An 18680-nucleotide genomic window follows, 5' to 3' on the forward strand; every position below is an offset into this window, starting at 1 on the left:
ATCCTTCCCCCAGGAGTGGGGTGGGAATGGGGATTTTGCAATATCCTTCCCCCAGGAGTGGGGAGGGAATGGAGATTTTGCAATATCCTTCCCCCAGGAGTGGGGAGGGAATGGGGATTTTGCAATATCCTTCCCCCAGGAGTGTGGTGGGAATGGGGATTTTGCAATATCCTTCCCCCAGGAGTGGGGAGGGAACGGGGATTTTGCAATATCCTTCCCCCAGGAGTGGGGAGGGAATGGAGATTCTGCAATATCCTTCCCCCAGGAGTGGGATGGGAATGGAGATTTTGCAATATCCTTCCCCCAGGAGTGAGGAGGGAATGGGGATTTTGCAGTATCCTTCTCCTGCCATGCCCACCAAGCCACACCCACAGAACCGGTAGTAAAAAAAAAAATTGGATTTCACCACTGCTTTGAATGGTCACTAAATGAACCCGTACTGTACAGACAGCCCTTGACTTATGACCAGAACTCCTCAGCCAGCATGGTTTAAGACATTTGGACTTCAATTCCCATGTTGGCTGGGGAATTCTGGGAGTCGGAAATCCCCAGATCTTACAAGTTGCCATGACTGAGAAATCGCCGCACTACGATTTCACTCTCGACTCCCGTGTAAATCTATTTCCGTGTGTTAACCAGGTTAAAAAAGAAGCAGGAAACCAAAGAGAGGCCACAAACCAAAGATTCCTAGTCTTGCTTTTTTTTTTTTTTTTTATTACAGCTTTCCCACCGTTGCCACCAATCCACGTCCATTTCTGGCCATAGGAGAAAAACAAAACCGATTCTGCAATGCAAACCCCAACCTTTCTCCCCCAAGCCCTCTCCTGTCCCCCCCCCCGGGTTTCCCTCCAATCCTTTGAATGGAGTTGGGGGGGGGAGATTTTAGTCCAATTCTTCTATCAGAGGCTGTTTAGGAGGGGGCACTTTCCCTCCCCACATCTTCTCCAGCTCCTGGGTGATGGCGCCCACTTCTTTAGCATCCACCACATGGGCTACGTATTCCTCCTGGACTTCCAAAGCCAGGGAGGGGAGCTGCTCCTCGTTCTCCTTCACCCAAGAAAGCAGGAATTCGCATTTTTTCTTAGCCTTGTAGATCTTGGGCTGGTCCCCGGGGGCCACCCGGCGTTTGCCTCGACCCAACAGTCTGGTCAGGTGGGCGAAAGCCGCCAGGGCGAACCGGCTCTTCTTCTCCGGGCCGGGCCCCCTTAAAATCTGTCCCACCGCCTGCATCGCCCCGGCTTTTCCCAGCGGGCATTCCGGGTACCGGCCGTCCACGACGGCTTGCAGGGCGGCTTGCAGGGCCTCCGCCGTGCAGGAGAAGACCCTCCGGGACCCGCCCAACACAGCCGAAAGGTCCAAGAGGGTCTCGCAGACTTCGGGCAGCAGCTGGGCGTCGTCCGCTTCTCCGTTGTAAAGCGAGACAGCGTAGGCGTAGCCGTAGAGGACGTTAGGCAGCTGGAAGCGCACCAGGGGGGAGACGGGGCCGCCGGTGAGGTCGCTCAACGGACGGATGACCTCGGGCAGGGCGGGTAGCGAGTTCGAATCCTGGGCAGGAGGCTGGTTCCGGTCCCCGGCGTTTGGAAGCCGGGATGAAGCGGGATGAAGGTCTTGCTCGGCTCCTTCCTGCTGTGGCTGAGAGCCCTGAGCATCCTTATCTCCAAGCACCTGGACCAAGGGCGGCCCCTGGCTTCTGCCCACGACCCACCAGGGCTTCCAGGGGGGCAGGAGCCCCGAGATCTTCCCGCTGCTCAGCAGCTGTTGGAACCTCTGGCGCTGCTGAGAGCTCAGCTGCTCCCACAGGTCGAGGCCTAGCTCGGGCTCCGCATCCCCGGGCTCGCGTAGTTCCTGCAGCCGGAGAAGGGCCTCCCTCAGGCGGCCACGCGCAGCCTCATCCCCCCGCTGGCCCCGGAGCCGAAGTTCCAACTCTCGCGTCTGGAAGTCCCGGGCGCAGGAGCCGTGCTCCCGGTAGCAAGGCACGGAGCAGAAGCGGACGTGGCAGCGCGGGCAGGTGTAAGGCGCCCGGTCGGCCTGGCAAAAAGCGCAGCCTCCCGAGGCCTCCATGCGTCGGAAGCGCCCGAGCGGCTCCGAGAACGCTCGGCTGTTTCCGGAGAGAAGGGAAAACGCGCCTTTCTTCCCCCCCCCACACCCTCTTGTCCTAATGCGCAGGCGCTCTTCGGAGGGTTGGTGGGAGTTGTAGTCCTGCCGACCCACCTGCCACTTGCTTCATCGCTGAAGAAAACTACATTGACCATGATTTTATTTATGTTTATTTTTTATTTCTTTTATTTGTCACAACAGTATATATAAGCATAAGCATGAAATAACTATACGATATATAAGCATATATATAATCATAAGTATGTAATGACTATATTAATTGGATATAATGAAAGGAAACATTAGGACAGGAACGGTAGGCACGCTTCTTCTCTTATGCACGCCCCTTACAGACCTCTTAGGAATGGGGTGAGGTCAATAGTAGATAGTTTTTGGTTAAAGCTTTGGGGATTTTGGGAAGAGACCACAGAGTCAGGTAGTGCATTCCAGGCATTAACAACTCTGTTACTGAAGTCATATTTTCTGCAATCGAGATTGGAGCGGTTCACATTAAGCTTAAATCTATTGTGTGCTCGTGTATTGTTGCGATTGAAGCTGAAGTAGTCTTCGACAGGAAGGCCATTGCAATAGATGATTCTACGAGTTAAACACAAGTCTTGTCGAAGGCGGCGGGGTTCTAAGTTTTCTAAATTCAAGATTTCAAGTCTGGTGGCATAAGGTATTTTGTTGTATTCAGAGGAGCGGAGAACTCTTCTTGTAAAATATTTCTGGACACGTTCCAATTGTATTGGTGTTTGAAATGTGGTATGGGTTCCAGACAGGCGAGCTGTATTCAAGAATTGGTCTAGCAAATGTTTTATATGCTCTGGTTAGCAGTGTAGTGTTTCTGGAGAAGCTACGTAAGATTAGGTTTACAACTCTTAAAGCCTTTTTTGCGATGTAGTTGCAGTGGGCTTTGGCACTTAGATCATTTGATATGAAAACTCCAAGGTCTTTAATGGGGTGGGGGTCACCTACAAGGTAATGTCCGTCGAGTTTGTATTTTAGATTCTTTTTTCCAATTTGTAGGACAGAGCATTTGCTGGTTGAGATTTGGAGTTGCCAAGTTTTTGACCATTCCGACACAAAGTCAATGTCTTTTTGAAGTGTAGCTGTTTTGTTGGTAGTGTTAAATATTTTGACATCGTCAGCGAAGAGAACACAATTACTTATAATATGGTCACAGAGATCATTAATGTATATAATATAAAGAGTGTCGGTCCAAGGGACTCGGAGTTGAAGTCCACGAGTTTTAAAGGGACCAAGGTTGGAGACCTCTGACTATATCCCTGGATGTTTTTGCACTGTTTCGGGGAGTTGTGAAGACAACTGCAGCTTTAAGAACGGGTACTGGAATTATTTTCTTCCCCAAGGTTACACACAAACACACACAATCTTTTTTCTAACATAGTTTTTCGAAGAAAAGAATTTTGAGAATTGAAGTCCACGTAGCTTAAAGTTGCCAAGGTTAGCCCTAAAACTAGTTTTGGGGCTAAGTTGCAAAAGTGCAAAATAAACCAGCTTTTGACCAAATGGCTCCTGACGTTTAGCAAGAGAGCCTGGTCATGTGCTTATAGGTAATCCCTGATTTACAACCTTTCGTTTAGTGACGGTTTCAAGTAACAAAAGCACGGACTTATGGCCAAATTGCAGTTATGACGGTGTGCAACTGTGCCACACGATTTAAAATTCAGATGCTTGCAACTGGCATGTATTTATGACGGCTGCAGTGTCCTGGGATTGTGTGAAACCTTGCAACCTTCTGACAAGCAGTCGATGGGATAACCCAGATTCACTTAACGTCCAGTGATTCACTTAACAGCTGTGGCAAAAAGGGGCAAAACTCACATAGCGGTCTTGCTTAGCAACGGAAATTTTGGGGTCCACTGTGGTCATAAGTTGAGGACTACCTTTATATTACTCCGGCTGGCTAACATTAAAAAACAGAATAAAAGCAATAAAGGTATTAAGAACAGAATTGTGAGACTCTGAACTGCACCGGTTTTATTTCTGTGAGATTCCTGTTGGTTTCTTAACTCCTTCTGTGGACTTGGCTCTCCTCAATGTGAAAGCCCAACTAGATCCTATTAAAAGGTGGTCCTCAACCCACTAGATCAGGGGTCTCCAACCTTGGCAACTTTAAGCCTTCAACTCCCAGAATTCCCCAGCCAGCTTTGCCAAAGTTGCCAAGGTTGGAGACCTCTGCACTAGATCTCTTTATACAGGTAGTCCTCAACTTACAATATTTCATTTAGTGACTGTTTGAATTTACAACAGCAGTGGAAAGTGACTTATGGCCATTTTTTTCATGACCGTTGCAGCATCGTCGTGGTTACGTGATCAAAATTCAGACACCTTGGCAACCGATTCACATTTATGACAGCTGCAGTGTCACGGGGTCACGCGATACCAGTTTGCGACTGTCTGACAAAGGGGAAGCCGGTTTAACTGTGTTAATAACTTAACCGCAGTGATTCCTTTTAACAGCTGCGAAAGGAAAGGTCGTAAAATGGGGCAAAACTCACTTAACAACCGTCTCGCTTACCAAGATCAAATTTTTGGCTCAATTGTGGTCATAGAGTCAGGACTATCTGTATAATAGTGTTTTTTAATGGCTGCCTGGGGAATTCTGAGAGTTCAAGTCCACGTTTTAAAGTTGTCAACATTAAGAAACGCTTAATACAATTTACACAAAACACTTAAATACAAAATCTTAAGAGTGGTGTGGTGGAGCTCTCGTCTCAGCATCAGGAGGCTGAGAGTTCGATCCTAGGTAGAGGCAGTTATTTCTCTCTCTGGGCACTAGATCTGCTGAACAAAACTCAGCACTGGCGACAGGAAAGGCATCAGGCCAGTAAAACGCTCCGCTAGCTCCATTCAGACTCCACCCCGCAAGGGATTATGGGGTTGTTAAAAAGATGACTTAAAATACAAAATATTCCCGTGGAACTACATAAAGCCCTCCTCCCTCTTTTGCCGATGATCTGAAGGTTGACCTGCATTCAAGCCCCAAACAGGAAAAGCAGCAACAGCAACACCAGGAAATGGTCCAGGCAAATATATATGATTTTATTATATGACTGGGTGCTCTTTAGGAGTTGGCGTTTGGACCCTTCTTTTTACCAAAGCCGGGCACGATGTTGACAAATCGGCGATTGTACTGCATGCGCCTCTTGGCCCGGCCGGTTTTCTTCTTCTTCTTTTCTTGCTTAGCAACCTGAGAGAACATTAAGCAGGCATTAAAGATAGTAAACAGATTAACAGAGTTGGGAGGGACCTTGCAGGTCATCTAGTCCAACCCCCGCCCAAGCAGGAGACCCTACATCTGCCTCTACCTAGACCAGAGGTCTCCAACTTGGGCAAGCTGAAGTCCACCAGGCTTAAAGTTGCCCAGGTTGGAGCCCCCTGACCTAGACAACAAGATCAAAGATCTGGCCAGCCTTCTCCTCCCAGAATTCATTTTAGCTCTTGATGTTGGGCTAAAGTCCTTAAGTCACCCTGCAAAAATACACCCTCCTCTCGTAGTTTTCTCAGCTGTGCAGCATTTGGGGAAGAGATGAAAACAGCAGGCAGGAGGGCAACACTACGCATGTAGCCTGGAAAAGTTATCCCCCCGCTTATTTTATCAGTTATGATTGTCTGAATAGTACTTAGGTGTTTTCTATTGGGAGTTGCATCCAGATAGAATGTGAGGAACAGAATATTGCTTCAGGATAAATATAGACTAGACTATTTTATTGAGGCAAGTGTGGTTAGGCACACAAAGAATTGGATGCAGCAGCTCTCAGTGTACATGCAAAAGAACAGAGTAGTAGTAATCATGATGATGATACTGCCAGCAAGAGGAGCTAGCAGAAAAGATGTGCATACTACAGCTATACAACATGGGTGGACAGACATAAGACAGCGCTGTGGGAATTGGGTGTTTAGCAGAGTGATGGCACGAGGGGAAAAAACTGGTAGTTTTGGCATGTGAGCCATCGTTTCCTTTAAACCAAAGTTAAGCAAGGCAGCAATTTTAGCAGCTGCTTTTCTGTTGCCACCATCTGGTTCTACCAATTGCAAAACTAGCTGGTTTAACTAAGCAGTAAAACGGCTGGACAAATTGTGCTACCAAAACAATAGCAAGTCCAGGGCCACAGCTGGAAAATGCAAACAGCAGCTTGATGCTTCCGGCCTAAGTAACTTGGCAGCAGGAACCCTAGCATAGGTTTTCTCCTTTTATCACCAACAAAACAGATATAAACAAAAAGCAGAATTTAAATACTCTTGTTGAAATCACCCATTGAGTAAAGGAGCATGACTGTCACACTCAGCAGGGAAAAAGAATGGGATGGTCCTAAGGTCTCTAGACTAAAGTAAGCGGGTTGGATTAGAAGACCTCTGAGGTCCCCTTCCAGCCTTAGGGTTCTAATTTCATTTCTAGGCGAAGGGTCTCTGCCAGCAATTGAAATTGAAATGAAGAGCCAGCAATTCAGGAGCTGTCCTTGGGGGCCCACAAGCAGCAGGCTGAAGGGTGCCCCAAACACCACCACCCCTCCCAAACACAACTGTGAGTCGTTTCGAACTGCCTACCTTGGGGGTCTGGCCCCTCACTTTGCCAGCTCGAGCCAGGGAACCGTGGACCTTCCCTAGAGAGAAAAACAAAACGAAGGAGGCCGTTTTTACAGGAGACAAGAAAACAAAGTCAGCGTGCCTGGTAACAGTTAGAAGGGACCATGAGGTTAATGTATAAATAGTCCTCGACTTACAACCATAACTGACCCCATAGTTTCTGTTACTGAGACATTTGTTAAGTGAGCTTTGCCCCATTTAACCACCTTTCTTGCCACGGATGTTAAGTGAATTATTGCAGTTATGTTAGTAACATGATTAAGTGAATCTGGCTTCCCCATTAACTTTGCTTGTCAGGTGGCAAAAGGGGATCACATGACCCATGAACACTAAAACGATCCTAAATAGGAATCGGTTGCCAAGCATCTGAATATTAGCCAATCACAATTTAGCCTTTAGTACTCTTGTGAATTTTAGGTGATTACGTCATTGTTTTGTGTGTTATCCGAAGTCACAAAACTGAGTTAACTGAATAAAGAGTAATTTATGATTAAGTTCATCATGGCTGTATCTTCTACCAATACAACAGAGAAATTTGTAGAATAAAAATCACATATTTTTTTCTTTTTCTGTGTACACAGGGATTTTTTTTAATTTTTTTTTTTGTATACAGCAGTCCTGGGAATGTCACAGCTCTTCTAATAAGCTTCCATCCAGGTCCTCTCTTTTTGGTACTTACCACCAAGCATGCGCGCAGTAACCTCCAAAGTTGTAAGGTCACTGATGCCACATTGACCAAGGACAGAATCATTTTCCAAGGGGATCCCACCCAGAAGAATCACTTGATCATCAAGGGCAATGCCCTCCAGGGACTCGATGCGAGCCTAAACAGGGAAGAAAGAAGAGTGGGAACATAAATAATGGACACTTTGCTCACTAAGGTAGCAGGGTTTGCCAATCTTGATAACCTTGTGGACTTCAACTCCCAGAATTCCCCAGCTAGCATTATCATTTTTTAATATCCACAACAGCTCTTGAATAAAAGGTGATGAAGATACTGAAAAGACCATTTACAGCTCCTCTAGCAGAGAGCAGACGGGAAGGGAACCTCCAACAGGCCTTGGACATTATATGGAAGTTCATGTTTAAAAATTTGGCAGATGACAATATTTAGGAAACGCCTTACAAACACAAAATTCCACTGCAGTCCTGCCAGCACTCATCAGTTTTTACACCATGAGTGTTTCCCAGGACAAAGAAGTTTGGAAACACGGGCGATAAAAAAGGATTTGGGATCCATATTGTGTTTGTGATAATAAAATAATAAAAATAATAATAAAATAATAATAATAATAAAAAAACACTGAAATAGAGAGGAGAGGATGTTAAGCAGAAATGTGGAATCAAAGCACAAGACCTATAGCAAACAATCAAGATTCACTGCAGTACTTATTTTTAACACTGCACACTGGAGGGGTCTCCTCGAAAAGAATACTGGGAAACACCCTTACAGAGGCAAAGAGATTCGTTCATATTTATTCATTTCAGAAAACGAGAAAAATGATGCATGAATACATATCCATAAGGAATTACCTAATAGATCTCAGGTTACTTCCTAACTTTGTTATCTGCAGCGTTCAATGGTCTTAGAGGAAACCTTTGCCTCTTGAAATTCAGGTGTTGCTATGGCAGGGCTGTCAACTCCCCCCCCACACACATGGGCCCGAGAGTCACGTGCTGGCCACGCCCACACCCGGTTTAGCAAAAGGGGGGGGGAGTCACACTGCCATGATGTTGAGAGTTTGACACCCCTGTGCTATGGGAATGTTCTAATAAAACTTGCCACAGGCTGCTGTGAGCTAGGAGGACACATTTCCTACATTTCAATTTGTCTATTGGACAGTCCCTCACCTGAAAACTGATTTGGAGAAATGTTGCCCAAGATTTGCGGTGAAAAGGATCACCCTCATACCTCCTAGTTCCTTCAACAGAATTCTTGGTGTTAATATAGGATTATAGGATTATCAAACTATGTTTCATTCTAGCATAGCTGAAATTCACACTTAAAGAATTTAGAATTTAAGATTTAATTTAAAATTAAGAATTTAGCTCAAAACAACCACTGCAATTGTCTTTCATCAATAACCTCAAAATAAGCTGCAAAAGACTAATAGGAAAGCAAGCTTTGCCCTAAAACACTATTTTTAAGGCATTATTTCTCATCCAAACAAAGATGACCAACCAGAAACTGTAAGAATTAGGAGGGGGGGAAAAAAAGCTTCAACAATAAAAACATCACAAAAAAAGCAGAACATTTTATATGAGCTTCGAGAGTCGCTATCTCCATGATAGAAAAATATTCTTTAAAAATAAAAATACACAGTAAATATAAAATTCTGAAAGAGCTAGGGACCAGGCTCTTCTATAGCAATAGCACTTAGACTTATCTACCGCTTCACAGTGCTTTAAAGCCCTTTCTGAGTGGTTTACAGAGTCACCCTCTTGCCCCCCAACAATCTGGGTCCTCATTTTACCCACCTCAGAAGAATGGAAGGCTAAGTCAACCTTGAGCCGTGAGATTTGAACTGCTGAACTGCAGCTAGCAGTCAGCTGAAGTAGCCTGCAGTGCTGCACTCTAATCACTGCGCCACCTCGGCTCTACACATTACTACTCTTGGCCAAAGATGATTGAATAGAAAACTCATTACAATCAGGTATTAATCAAAGAACAATAACTTATTACCGCAAACTGATTTAGAAAGTCTCGTCTGCAAAAGATTTCAGCCCTAGCCCTGGTCTGAAGGAAGATTTATTTGGGAGAAACAAATGCTACTGGTCTAGTAACCATCAGAATGAAAAGTTCAGATAAAGCCAAAAATTAAAAAAAAAAAAGATTTACCTTAAGATGAGAGATTGTTTCATGTGCAGACACCTCAAGGGTGTGCAGATTCTGAGCACGAACGAACAGCTGCATGGTTTCACCTGCAGTGATGAGAAAGCAAAACAGCCATTAAGATTAGCAACCAAAGACCTCACAAAAATTGAGTATCCTAACAATGGCAGAGTCTAATCAACTGATCTCTTCCACCCCTTGCTGTTTTTAGACAAAGAAGTGAATAAAATAAAGAGAATGTTTAGCAATCCACAAAGAAGAGCTGTGGGCCTCTTTTTCAATCCACTCCATCCTTCCAACAACAACAAAATGTGAACTTGGGTTTTTTATCCTGATAGATCAAGGACTTAGAAAGGTGATGGAGGGAATATAGGGTTATATTTGCTGAGATGGGCTCCATACACGTTTGGTTGATAAGTATGAGCCATTATTTTGTATGGTGACACAAAGCAAAGATAGAAGATGTTAGATGGAGCTGCCTAGATTTACTTTTATTTAGTAGTTATTAAATTTATTTACCGCCCATCTCATTGCAAGGCAATTCTGGGCAGCTTAAGAGCAATAAAACCATATCAATAAGAATATACAATTATAATTAAAAGAACACAAAATTAAAAGATTTCTTTGAAATGAAACATTTCTCAGAGTAACATCTGTCCAGCAGTGGAGCTGAGCATCTCTGGAAATTGTGGGTTTTTTATTGTTGGATGTTTTTAAGCACAGGAAGGTCAGCCAGCCATCTAAGATGGTTGGATTGGTTTTCGTGCGTACAGGTAGTCCTCGACTTACAGCAGTTCATTTCCTGACCGTTTGCAGTTACAACGGCACTGAAAAAGTGGCTTATGACCATTTTTCACACTTATGACCACTGCAGCATCTCCATGGTCAAAACACAAGACACTTGGCAACTGGCTCATATTTATGACCGTTGCCGTGTCCCAGGGGGTCACGTGATCCCTTTTGTAACCTTTTGACAAGCAAAGTCTATGGGGGAAGCCAGATTCATTTAACAACTGTAGCGATTCCCTTAGCAACTGCGGCAAAAAAGGTCATAAAATGGGCAAAATCCGCTTAACTGTCTCGCTTAGCAACAGCAACGTTCGGGTCAATTGCGGTCATACGCTGAGGACTACCTTGTAGTGCAGTGTTTCTAAACCATATGATTTTAAGATGGGTGGACTTCAACTTCTTAAATCATGCTGGCTGGGGAATTCTGGGAGTTGAAGTCCATCCATCTTAAAATCGCCAAGATTGAGAAACATAGCAGCAAAGGGCTGACCTCCAGCACCACAATTCCAGGTTCTTCCTTGTCTCTTCCATCAAATCCCCTTCCACACTCGTCACCATCTTTTTTTCCTGGTCTAGACAGGTAGTCCTCAACTTACAACCTTTCCAAGTTAGAACTCAGGACCTTTTTTTTCCACACTTACGACCGCTGCAGCATCCCCGCGGTCAGGTGATTAAAAAAAAATTCCAACGGTTGGTCACCGACTCACATTTATGACGGTCACAGTGTCACGCGATTTCCCCTTTTGCGACCTTCTGGCTTGCAAAACCAATGGGGGTGGGGGTGGGTGAAGCCAGATTCGCTTAACAACCAGGTGACTAACTTAACCACCGCAGTGATTCACTTAACGACTGGAGCAGGAAAGGTCGTAAAATGGGGCAAAACTCATTTAACCACAAAAAAAGTCGGGCTCCGTTTTGGTCGTAACCCCCCCCCAAAGCTTCAATTTCAGCCACCCCCATGTAGCTCGAAGCCGCCCCTCATTTAAATAGCTTTATTTCTTGCCTCCTCCCCTCCGCCCCCGCGATAGCCTTCGAGGCCCAATTTTGTTTCACCCTATCAGAACCGAGGCCGGGGAGCATGGGCGTGGTAGTCCAAACCTGGGGCGCCGCAGGGACAAGGCAAGAGAGCCGGGGACGCGCCGGGGACTCGAGGGGCGGGAGAGCGAGAAGGGGAGGAGAGGCGGCCGGGGATGATGGGTAGCACCAGAGAGCCAGTCGGAAGGCTCTCGGGGAGGATTTGGCCGCGGACGATGGGAGTTTAAGGCCTCGAGAGGGAGAGGGTCCCTCCAATAAATGAGACCGTCGAGCCCGTAATAGGGAAAGTTTGCGCCCCTCACCCGCCTCACGGAGAGCCAAAATGGCGGCCTGAGAGAAGAGAGACCGCCGCCGCCTCACGCCGACGAGGAAAAGGAAAGACTGACGGAAGGGGCGGGGCCACGAGAAGCGCAAGCGCACTGCGGGAAAGGAAGACCGCGCCTCCTTCCGCTCTTTCTCCCTCCCTCCCTCCCGCTGCGTGCCCTCGCGCGTGACGTCACCCCGCAGCGTCTCCGTTGGCGTCATCCGCGCGCGCCTCCGAAGGCAAAATGGCGACCTTTCCCTCAGCTTTCGCGGCTGCCGGGCTAAGGAAGACGCTGCTGGTGCTGCGAGCGGCCGGGCGGCCGAGTCAGCCCGGGCAGGCGGCTTTGCTGGTAGGGACAGAGGCGGAGGGGAGTCTATGGGCTCCGAGGGGTGGGCTGGGGTGGTTGGAACAACCTTTTCGAGAGGGTCTGTGCAGCGGGTAGCCTCAAAGAGGCAAATAAAGCGGATTTTTGCCGCCCTCTAACGGCCGTCCGGATTTTTGCAGCCTAGATACGGCACCTCTGCTTAGAGTGTTGCGGTGTGGCCTAGAGGTAGAGCTCTCGCCTCACAATCAGGAGACTAAATTCAATCCTAGATAGAGGCAGATCTTTCTCTCTCTGGGCACCGTGAGAAAATATCTGCTGAACAAAACTCCGCATTGGCGACAGGAAAGGCATCCGGCCATTAAACACTCTGCTCCATTCAGTTGCCCAGGCTCCACAGTGTGATATGGGGGTCATTAAATGGTGTTGATAAATGATGTTCAATGATGACCTCATACCAATAGAACCAGCTTTCCAAGCAGAGGTCATCATTGAACATCATTTATCATCACCAGCTGCCCAGGGCTGTTAAGAGGAGGTTTCCCGCTTATGTTATATTTTTAATCTCGCCTTTCTTTGGAAAGAAAGTGTCGAACATACCTGATGCTCTTTCCTTCTCCTGTTTTCCCCACAACAACCACCCTGTGAGGTGGATTGGGCTGAGGGAGAGACTGGCTGGCTTTCATGGCTAAGGCAGAACTAGAACTCAGCGGCTTCTGGTTTGTAGGCAAGCACCTTAACCACTATCTCAAACTGGCTCTTTTTGAAGAAGAAGTTGGGTGCTTAACCCCTTGCATTTTGCCCATAGATTTCTCCCCAGTTCCAAAATGCAAAAACATATCTCTCTTTTTTTCTCTTTGCTCCTTAGGAATGTTTTTTTTATGGGATGGTGCAATTCATTAAACTTTAATTCTAAATATTATCTAGCCCAGTGGTAGTCAACCTAGTCCCTACCGCCCACTAGTGGGCGTTCCAGCTTTCATGGTGGGCGGTAGGGGTTTTTTCCAATACTGAAGCATTTTCCTTTTTTTTTTAAATTTAATTGACTTTTTAAAAAAAATTCATAGTATTATTTAAAAACGTTTTCATTAGGTATTCATTAAATTCCCCGTGACAATTTAAATTTCTGAAAATATATTATTTGTATCGCCCGCGCATAAGTTTAGTTCACGTTACGTAAGTGAAACTAAATAGCGCTATAGTGCGACCGCAAACCAAAGAGCCTCGTCCCAGAATAGCTTGCACATCTCCCCCCCCCCACATCACCCAGCTGTAACAGGCAAGCAGAGCTGGTAGCCGACGCCCTCCCCAAACCCAATCCACAATGCGCGAGAGGCATACGCAGACGACGATACATGGCGCATTAGTGTGGAACCGCTGGGCGGTTAGAAAATTTTACTACTAACAGAGATATAAAAGTGGGCGGTAGGTATAAAAAGGTTGACTACCCCTGATCTAGCCTTTCAATTTAAGTTTTATGTCTTCTGCTAACATGCATCTCTCATCCTCTCTTGCTTCCTGGGGTAGAAATGGGAAGTCCTGGGGGGGGGGACTGTTTTCCCCCCAGTTTTTCCAGTTTTCTTCCCATCTCTATTCCTGGGCCCCATCAGTGATTTTCATTTTTGACTTTCACTTCCATCCTAGTCAACTGTCATTCTGTTTTTGTTTTGGGACTCTTGAATCCTATCTTTCCAGTCACGGGGGTTCCAGGCCAGCAGAAAAAACATACTTTTTTTGAATAAATAATTTTTATTGTAGTTTTTCTTTTCCATAACTCTAGTATATCGTCAAACAGACAGTGTCATTTTTATATACTTTGGATTAACAGTTCAAGCAAAATCTACATTTATATACATATATATACATTCTCAACTTCCTTATGAATATTACCTATTTTTTTTCTGTTGTCTATTCACCTATACCATTTTTCCCAAAGCGCATAATATTCCGAATCATCTTTTTCTTTTAATTCTAAGGTTAGTTTATTCATTTCGGCACATTCAAATATTTTCTGGATAATCAGTCGCTCTGGTAGTAAGTTATGTTCCTTCTAAGATTGCGCGAACGCAATTCTTGCTGCTGTTATTATATATAGGATCAGATATCTTATTTTTTTTATTAAATTTAGTTTTTAATATTCCCAAGAGAAATGTTTCCGGAATTAACTCAATTTGGCAATTTATTAAATCTTGTAGCCAACCTTGTATTTTGGTCCAATACTTTTTCACTTCGGGGCATTACCACCAGGCATGAAAGAAGGTACCTTGTTGCTGGTTGCATTTCCAGCACTTGGGGCTTAGGTTTGGGTACATTTCAGCCAGCCTTGCTGGGGCTAAGTGCCAACGATAAGAGCATTTTATACTGGTTTTCCTTATAGGCAACTGATTTTGTTAACGTGTAGTTTTTGTTCCAGATAGCTTCCCAATCGTCTAGGTTTATATTATGCCCTATATTTTTAGCCCATGCAATTTCTTTCACTTTCTTGTGTTGGGACTCTTGAATCCTAGCTTTCCAGTCACGGGAGTTCCAGGCCAGCAGGAAAAACATACTTTTATTCCTCAACTTCTATTCAATTGGGTGCAGCAATTACAAATGAACTTTGTAGGGGGGAATGTTCACTGCTATCTCATCTTTCTGTTTCAGAGACAGGTTTCAAGTAAGTCTAATTCTGTAGACTTGGCGTACCCAGGGATTATTGAGTCCACCGAAGAATATAAATTTGTGGAAAGGCTGATACCACCTACCACAATACCCATACCTCCAAAACACGACCAGTATCCTACACCTTCTGGATGGAGGCCACCACAAGGTAAAAAGGAGCAAAATATTTCCAAATTTGATTTTCTTAATGTATAAGATTTGAAAAAGTGTTCTAATAAGTCTTTTTCCTGAAAGGAAAATTGAGCAAAATCAGGACTTCTTGGTAGAGTAATTGCAGTCATTATTTTTTTTTTAAAAAAAGCTTCTTAGAACTCAATTCTTCCTGACTCATACCTCTGTTGTAAGTTCACATTTTACCGTTTCCCCTAAAATAAGACATCCCCTGATAATAAGTCCAATCGGGCTTTTGTGCGCACGCGCTAAAATAAGCCCCCCTCCCCGAAAATATTCAAATGCATGCGCAGCCAGTCCCCTCCATTTCCTCTGGTTAGGGTTAGAGAGACAGAGCTGGAAATCAGGTAAGATGGAAAGAGGAGCACCGTCTTGTTCTACGCGTCCCAAAATAATAAAACCTCCCTGAAAATAAGGCCAAGCGCTTATTTCATGGTTCCAAAAAATATAAGACATAAGGGTCTTATTTTCAGGGAAACACGGTAATGGTTCTGCAACTCAACAAGACAGATACAGACTTCAAAGGATAATTAGAACTGCAGAAAAAACACTGGCTACCAACCTGCCTTCCATGGAGGACCTGTATACTGCACAAGTCAAAAAGAGGGCTGGGAAAATATTCACATCCTGGACATAAACCGTTTCAACTCCTACCCTCAAAACGACGCTATAGAGCACTGCACACCAGAACAACTAAACACAAGGACAGTTTTTTCCCAAATGCCATCACTCTGCTAAACAAATAATTCCCTCAACACTGTCAAACTATTCATTAAGTCTGAACTACAATTAATTGTTCCCATGACCCATCTCCTCCCACTTATGACTGTATGATTGTAACTTTGTTGCTTGTATCCTTACAATTTATATTGATATTGATTGTTTCCTGATTGGTTATTTGTACCCTCTGACTATCATTAAGTGACCTTATGATTCTTGATGAACGTATCTTTTCTTTTATGTACACTGAGAGCATATGGACCAAGACAAATTCCTTGTGTGTCCAATCACACTTGGCCAATAAAAAATTCTAAATTCAAATTCTAAATTCTAATTAAGCGTGTGCAAAAATAATAGTTCAAGAGGGCAGATCAATCTCCCCTGGCCAGATTTTGTTATAAAATTACTTATTGTATAAAAAGACAATATAGTCATATTCATTTTAGGTCTCCAATTCTTTCACAGATCCTCCTCCTGAACTTTCCTACTTTGTACGACGGTCACGCATGCACAACGTGCCTGTGTACAAAGATACTTCTCACCATGGATCCAGAAAGATGACGATTATCAGGAAAATTGAAGGCGACATCTGGGTAGGTTATAGCTTTCTCTATAGGCTGGCGTAAGAGCTGTTGACGCTGTGACTTCATTTTAATTCTTCCAATCTCTCCGGAGATTCTCAGCTTTGCTAGCTGAGGGATTCTGGGAGTTGAAGTCCACAAGTCTTAAAGTTGCCAAAGTTGGAGACCCCTGATCCAGATCATGGTTGTCCCAAAGGTGCTTTTTCAAAAGGCAACTGGGCTGCCTTGGTTTTTCTTTGAAGACGTTTCCCTTCTCATCCAAGCAGCTTTTTTAAAATTCTGATGAAGGTTCTTGGATAAGAGGCGAAATGTCTTCAAAGAGAAACGAAGTTCGGTTTCCTTTTGAAAAAGCACCTTTGGGACAACCATGGTCTTGATGACTTGAGAGCACGTGAGCAGAAGCGCCCAGTACTCCTTCGAGCGGAGCTTTGCATGTGTGTGCTTGCCCACCACTTATGAGTGGAGCTTCCCACAGGCTCGCTTGCCCGTCGCTTACACGGCCCGGTTTCAAACAGGCCGCAGCCCATTAGTGGGCCAGGGCCCAGCAGTTGGTGACCCCTGTTCTACCTGGCTGTTTGAGCGATCGCTTGCAGGCTGCAGTTGTTGTGACCGAGGCCCAAGTAGTAATTACCAAACACAATTCAGTCCTGAACAAACTTATTTTATTAAAACAGCTGAGAATTAATTCCTTCTCAGCTTAGTCTGAAACAAATTCTTCGGCCTTATCACCAACCTTTGATGTCTTTGGCAACCTGCCGAAGGCTTTTCTTGGCAAAAATCCCACCAAGTTCAAGAGACGCTGACAAGAGGCACTGGAATCAACGTTGCTTTTCTACAAAGAACCCAATGGCTCGTTGCTACTCTTTTAAGCCTTATGGGTGGGGCCAATCATCTCCTGGCCTTACTCCCAAGTCGTCCTTTTTGCTTTAACTGCTCTTGCCTCCTAGCAGCTCTTCGCATGTGTGCACTAGGAACAGGCTCCTCCTGTTCCTCTGCCTCTCTGCTGTCCGCCTCTGGAGGCTCCGGAGTTTGCGCATCACTCCCAGATGGCCCTAGCCCTGGCCCCATCTCTGCCTTCGATGCACAGCCCTCATCTGGGCCTTCCCCTGACTCCAGGATTGGACAATTGCCCTCCCCAGCCTCCTCACTGTCCGATTCCACTGCCCAGTTGTGCAGGCTGCTGGCGGACCACAACAGCAGTTGGTTCAGAGCGCGGTGGCCTCTATGCTAATTGGCACTCCCCAAGGGGGAGCTTGTCAGACCAGGGCTGCAGGCCCTACACAGGTTACTGGTAGGTTTCCGGGTGCTATAGAAATCAAGCAAATAAATAAATAAATACCTGTAAATCTACATTCTTTTTTGCTTTCTCCAGGCCCTAGAGAACGAGGTGAAGGCCTTCCTTACGGAATTGTCCGGACGAACGCCAGCAACCCAAGTCAATGAAAATACCTGTAGTATCCGTGTCAAGGGCTATTTTGAGGAAGAACTCAAGACGTGGTTGATGGACAAAGGCTTTTAAATAAAGGATAGCAAGGGATGTGGCGAGATCTGTCCCTTTGCGAAGACAGCGATTGGGTAGCTTGTTCTCAGCCATTGGGTGCGATCGTGTACTTTTTTCAGGAGGCAACTGGACTTTTGTTTTTCTTTGAAGAGGTTTTGCTTCTCATTCAAGGAGCTTCTCCAGCTCTGACTGGATGGAGGGGAATGGAAGGATTTATATTTGTTGCAGACAGCTGGTTATTTGCATCCTTTTAAGAGGGTCGTTGGGGCCACCTGGGAGGTTTTTGCTTCCTCGGGATCACCTCCTGAGTGGTGCAAATGGGTCTTGAGCCGTCTTGGAAGGTCCAATGGGTTTTTCTAAAATCGATTGCGTTATAGGTAGTCCTCTACTTACGATCACAATTGAACCCAAATTTTTTGTTGCTCAGTGAGACAGATAGGTAAGTTTGCCCTATTTTATGATCTACCTTGCCACAATTGGTAAGTGAATCACAGCAGTTGTTAAGTGAGAAATAAGGTGGTTAAGTGAATCTGGCTTCCCCATCGATTTTTGTCGGTCAGAGGATCGCAAAAAAGAGATCACATGACCCTTGGACACTGCAACCGTCACAAATATGAATTAGTTGCCACGGGGATGCTGCAACAATCGTAAAATTGAAAAATGGTCATAAGTTACTTTTTTCAGGGCTGTTTTAACTTTGAACTGTTGTAAGTAGAGGACTATCTGACCTGTAATTCCTTCTAGGACACACGTATCAAACTTGCGATGTTTTTTGCCTTCGCGGCGTTGCGATGGGCGTGGCCTGCATCCAGCCCGCGGGCTGCCAGTTTGATACCCCTGTCCTAGGATTTCCTCTTGGTCTCCCATTCAGATAGGAATTAGAGCCGACTGGCTCCGAGTCTAGGTGTGGTTGACTATTAGTATCTGCTGAGACAGATCTTTCCTTAAGGCAGTGCAAACTTTGGCAACTTTAAGATGGGTGGACTTCAACTCCCAGAATTCTTCAGCCGGCATGGAGTTGAGGTCCACCCCTTCTTAAATCATGCTGGCTG

General features: G+C 45.3%; 3 protein-coding genes across 3 annotated transcripts; 1 reads left to right on the top strand and 2 right to left on the bottom strand.

Moving 5' to 3' along the window:
* Positions 1–693: 693 nt before the first annotated feature.
* On the bottom strand, positions 694–2133 carry ZNHIT2 (zinc finger HIT-type containing 2). The gene has a single exon (XM_058160166.1). The coding sequence runs from the start codon at positions 2059–2061 to the stop codon at positions 883–885; it is 1179 nt and encodes a 392-aa protein (XP_058016149.1). The 5' UTR covers positions 2062–2133; the 3' UTR covers positions 694–882.
* A 3007-nt stretch (positions 2134–5140) lies between these two features.
* FAU (FAU ubiquitin like and ribosomal protein S30 fusion) lies at positions 5141–11748 on the bottom strand. Its single transcript, XM_058160168.1, has 5 exons — positions 11671–11748; positions 9551–9633; positions 7391–7535; positions 6673–6728; positions 5141–5314 (listed from the first exon to the last, which is right to left on the bottom strand). Exons 2-5 carry the CDS (start codon positions 9623–9625, stop codon positions 5189–5191), a joined length of 402 nt encoding a protein of 133 aa, XP_058016151.1. The 5' UTR covers positions 9626–9633; positions 11671–11748; the 3' UTR covers positions 5141–5188.
* Positions 11749–11863: 115 nt separating this feature from the next.
* Positions 11864–17698, top strand: MRPL49 (mitochondrial ribosomal protein L49). Its single transcript, XM_058160169.1, has 4 exons — positions 11864–12021; positions 14638–14803; positions 16012–16139; positions 17500–17698. Exons 1-4 carry the CDS (start codon positions 11917–11919, stop codon positions 17644–17646), a joined length of 546 nt encoding a protein of 181 aa, XP_058016152.1. The 5' UTR covers positions 11864–11916; the 3' UTR covers positions 17647–17698.
* Positions 17699–18680: the final 982 nt, after the last annotated feature.

The sequence above is a fragment of the Ahaetulla prasina genome, chromosome 17 (assembly GCF_028640845.1).
Source record: "Ahaetulla prasina isolate Xishuangbanna chromosome 17, ASM2864084v1, whole genome shotgun sequence".
Classification (NCBI taxonomy): domain Eukaryota; kingdom Metazoa; phylum Chordata; class Lepidosauria; order Squamata; family Colubridae; genus Ahaetulla; species Ahaetulla prasina.

What these genes read in the sequence shown, in the direction of transcription:
- ZNHIT2 (XM_058160166.1), bottom strand. Translation starts at nt 2,061, where the DNA reads ATGGAGGCCTCGGGAGGCTGCGCTTTTTGCCAGGCCGACCGGGCGCCT.
- FAU (XM_058160168.1), bottom strand. Translation starts at nt 9,625, where the DNA reads ATGCAGCTGTTCGTTCGTGCTCAGAATCTGCACACCCTTGAGGTGTCT. An exon ending in TACTGCGCGCATGCTTGGTG is followed by an intron (nt 6,729 to 7,390) that starts GTAAGTACCAAA and finishes TTTTCTCTCTAG; the next exon opens with GGAAGGTCCACGGTTCCCTG. An exon ending in TGAGGGGCCAGACCCCCAAG is followed by an intron (nt 5,315 to 6,672) that starts GTAGGCAGTTCG and finishes ATGTTCTCTCAG; the next exon opens with GTTGCTAAGCAAGAAAAGAA.
- MRPL49 (XM_058160169.1), top strand. Translation starts at nt 11,917, where the DNA reads ATGGCGACCTTTCCCTCAGCTTTCGCGGCTGCCGGGCTAAGGAAGACG. An exon ending in CCGGGCAGGCGGCTTTGCTG is followed by an intron (nt 12,022 to 14,637) that starts GTAGGGACAGAG and finishes TTTCTGTTTCAG; the next exon opens with AGACAGGTTTCAAGTAAGTC. An exon ending in TGGATGGAGGCCACCACAAG is followed by an intron (nt 14,804 to 16,011) that starts GTAAAAAGGAGC and finishes ATTCTTTCACAG; the next exon opens with ATCCTCCTCCTGAACTTTCC.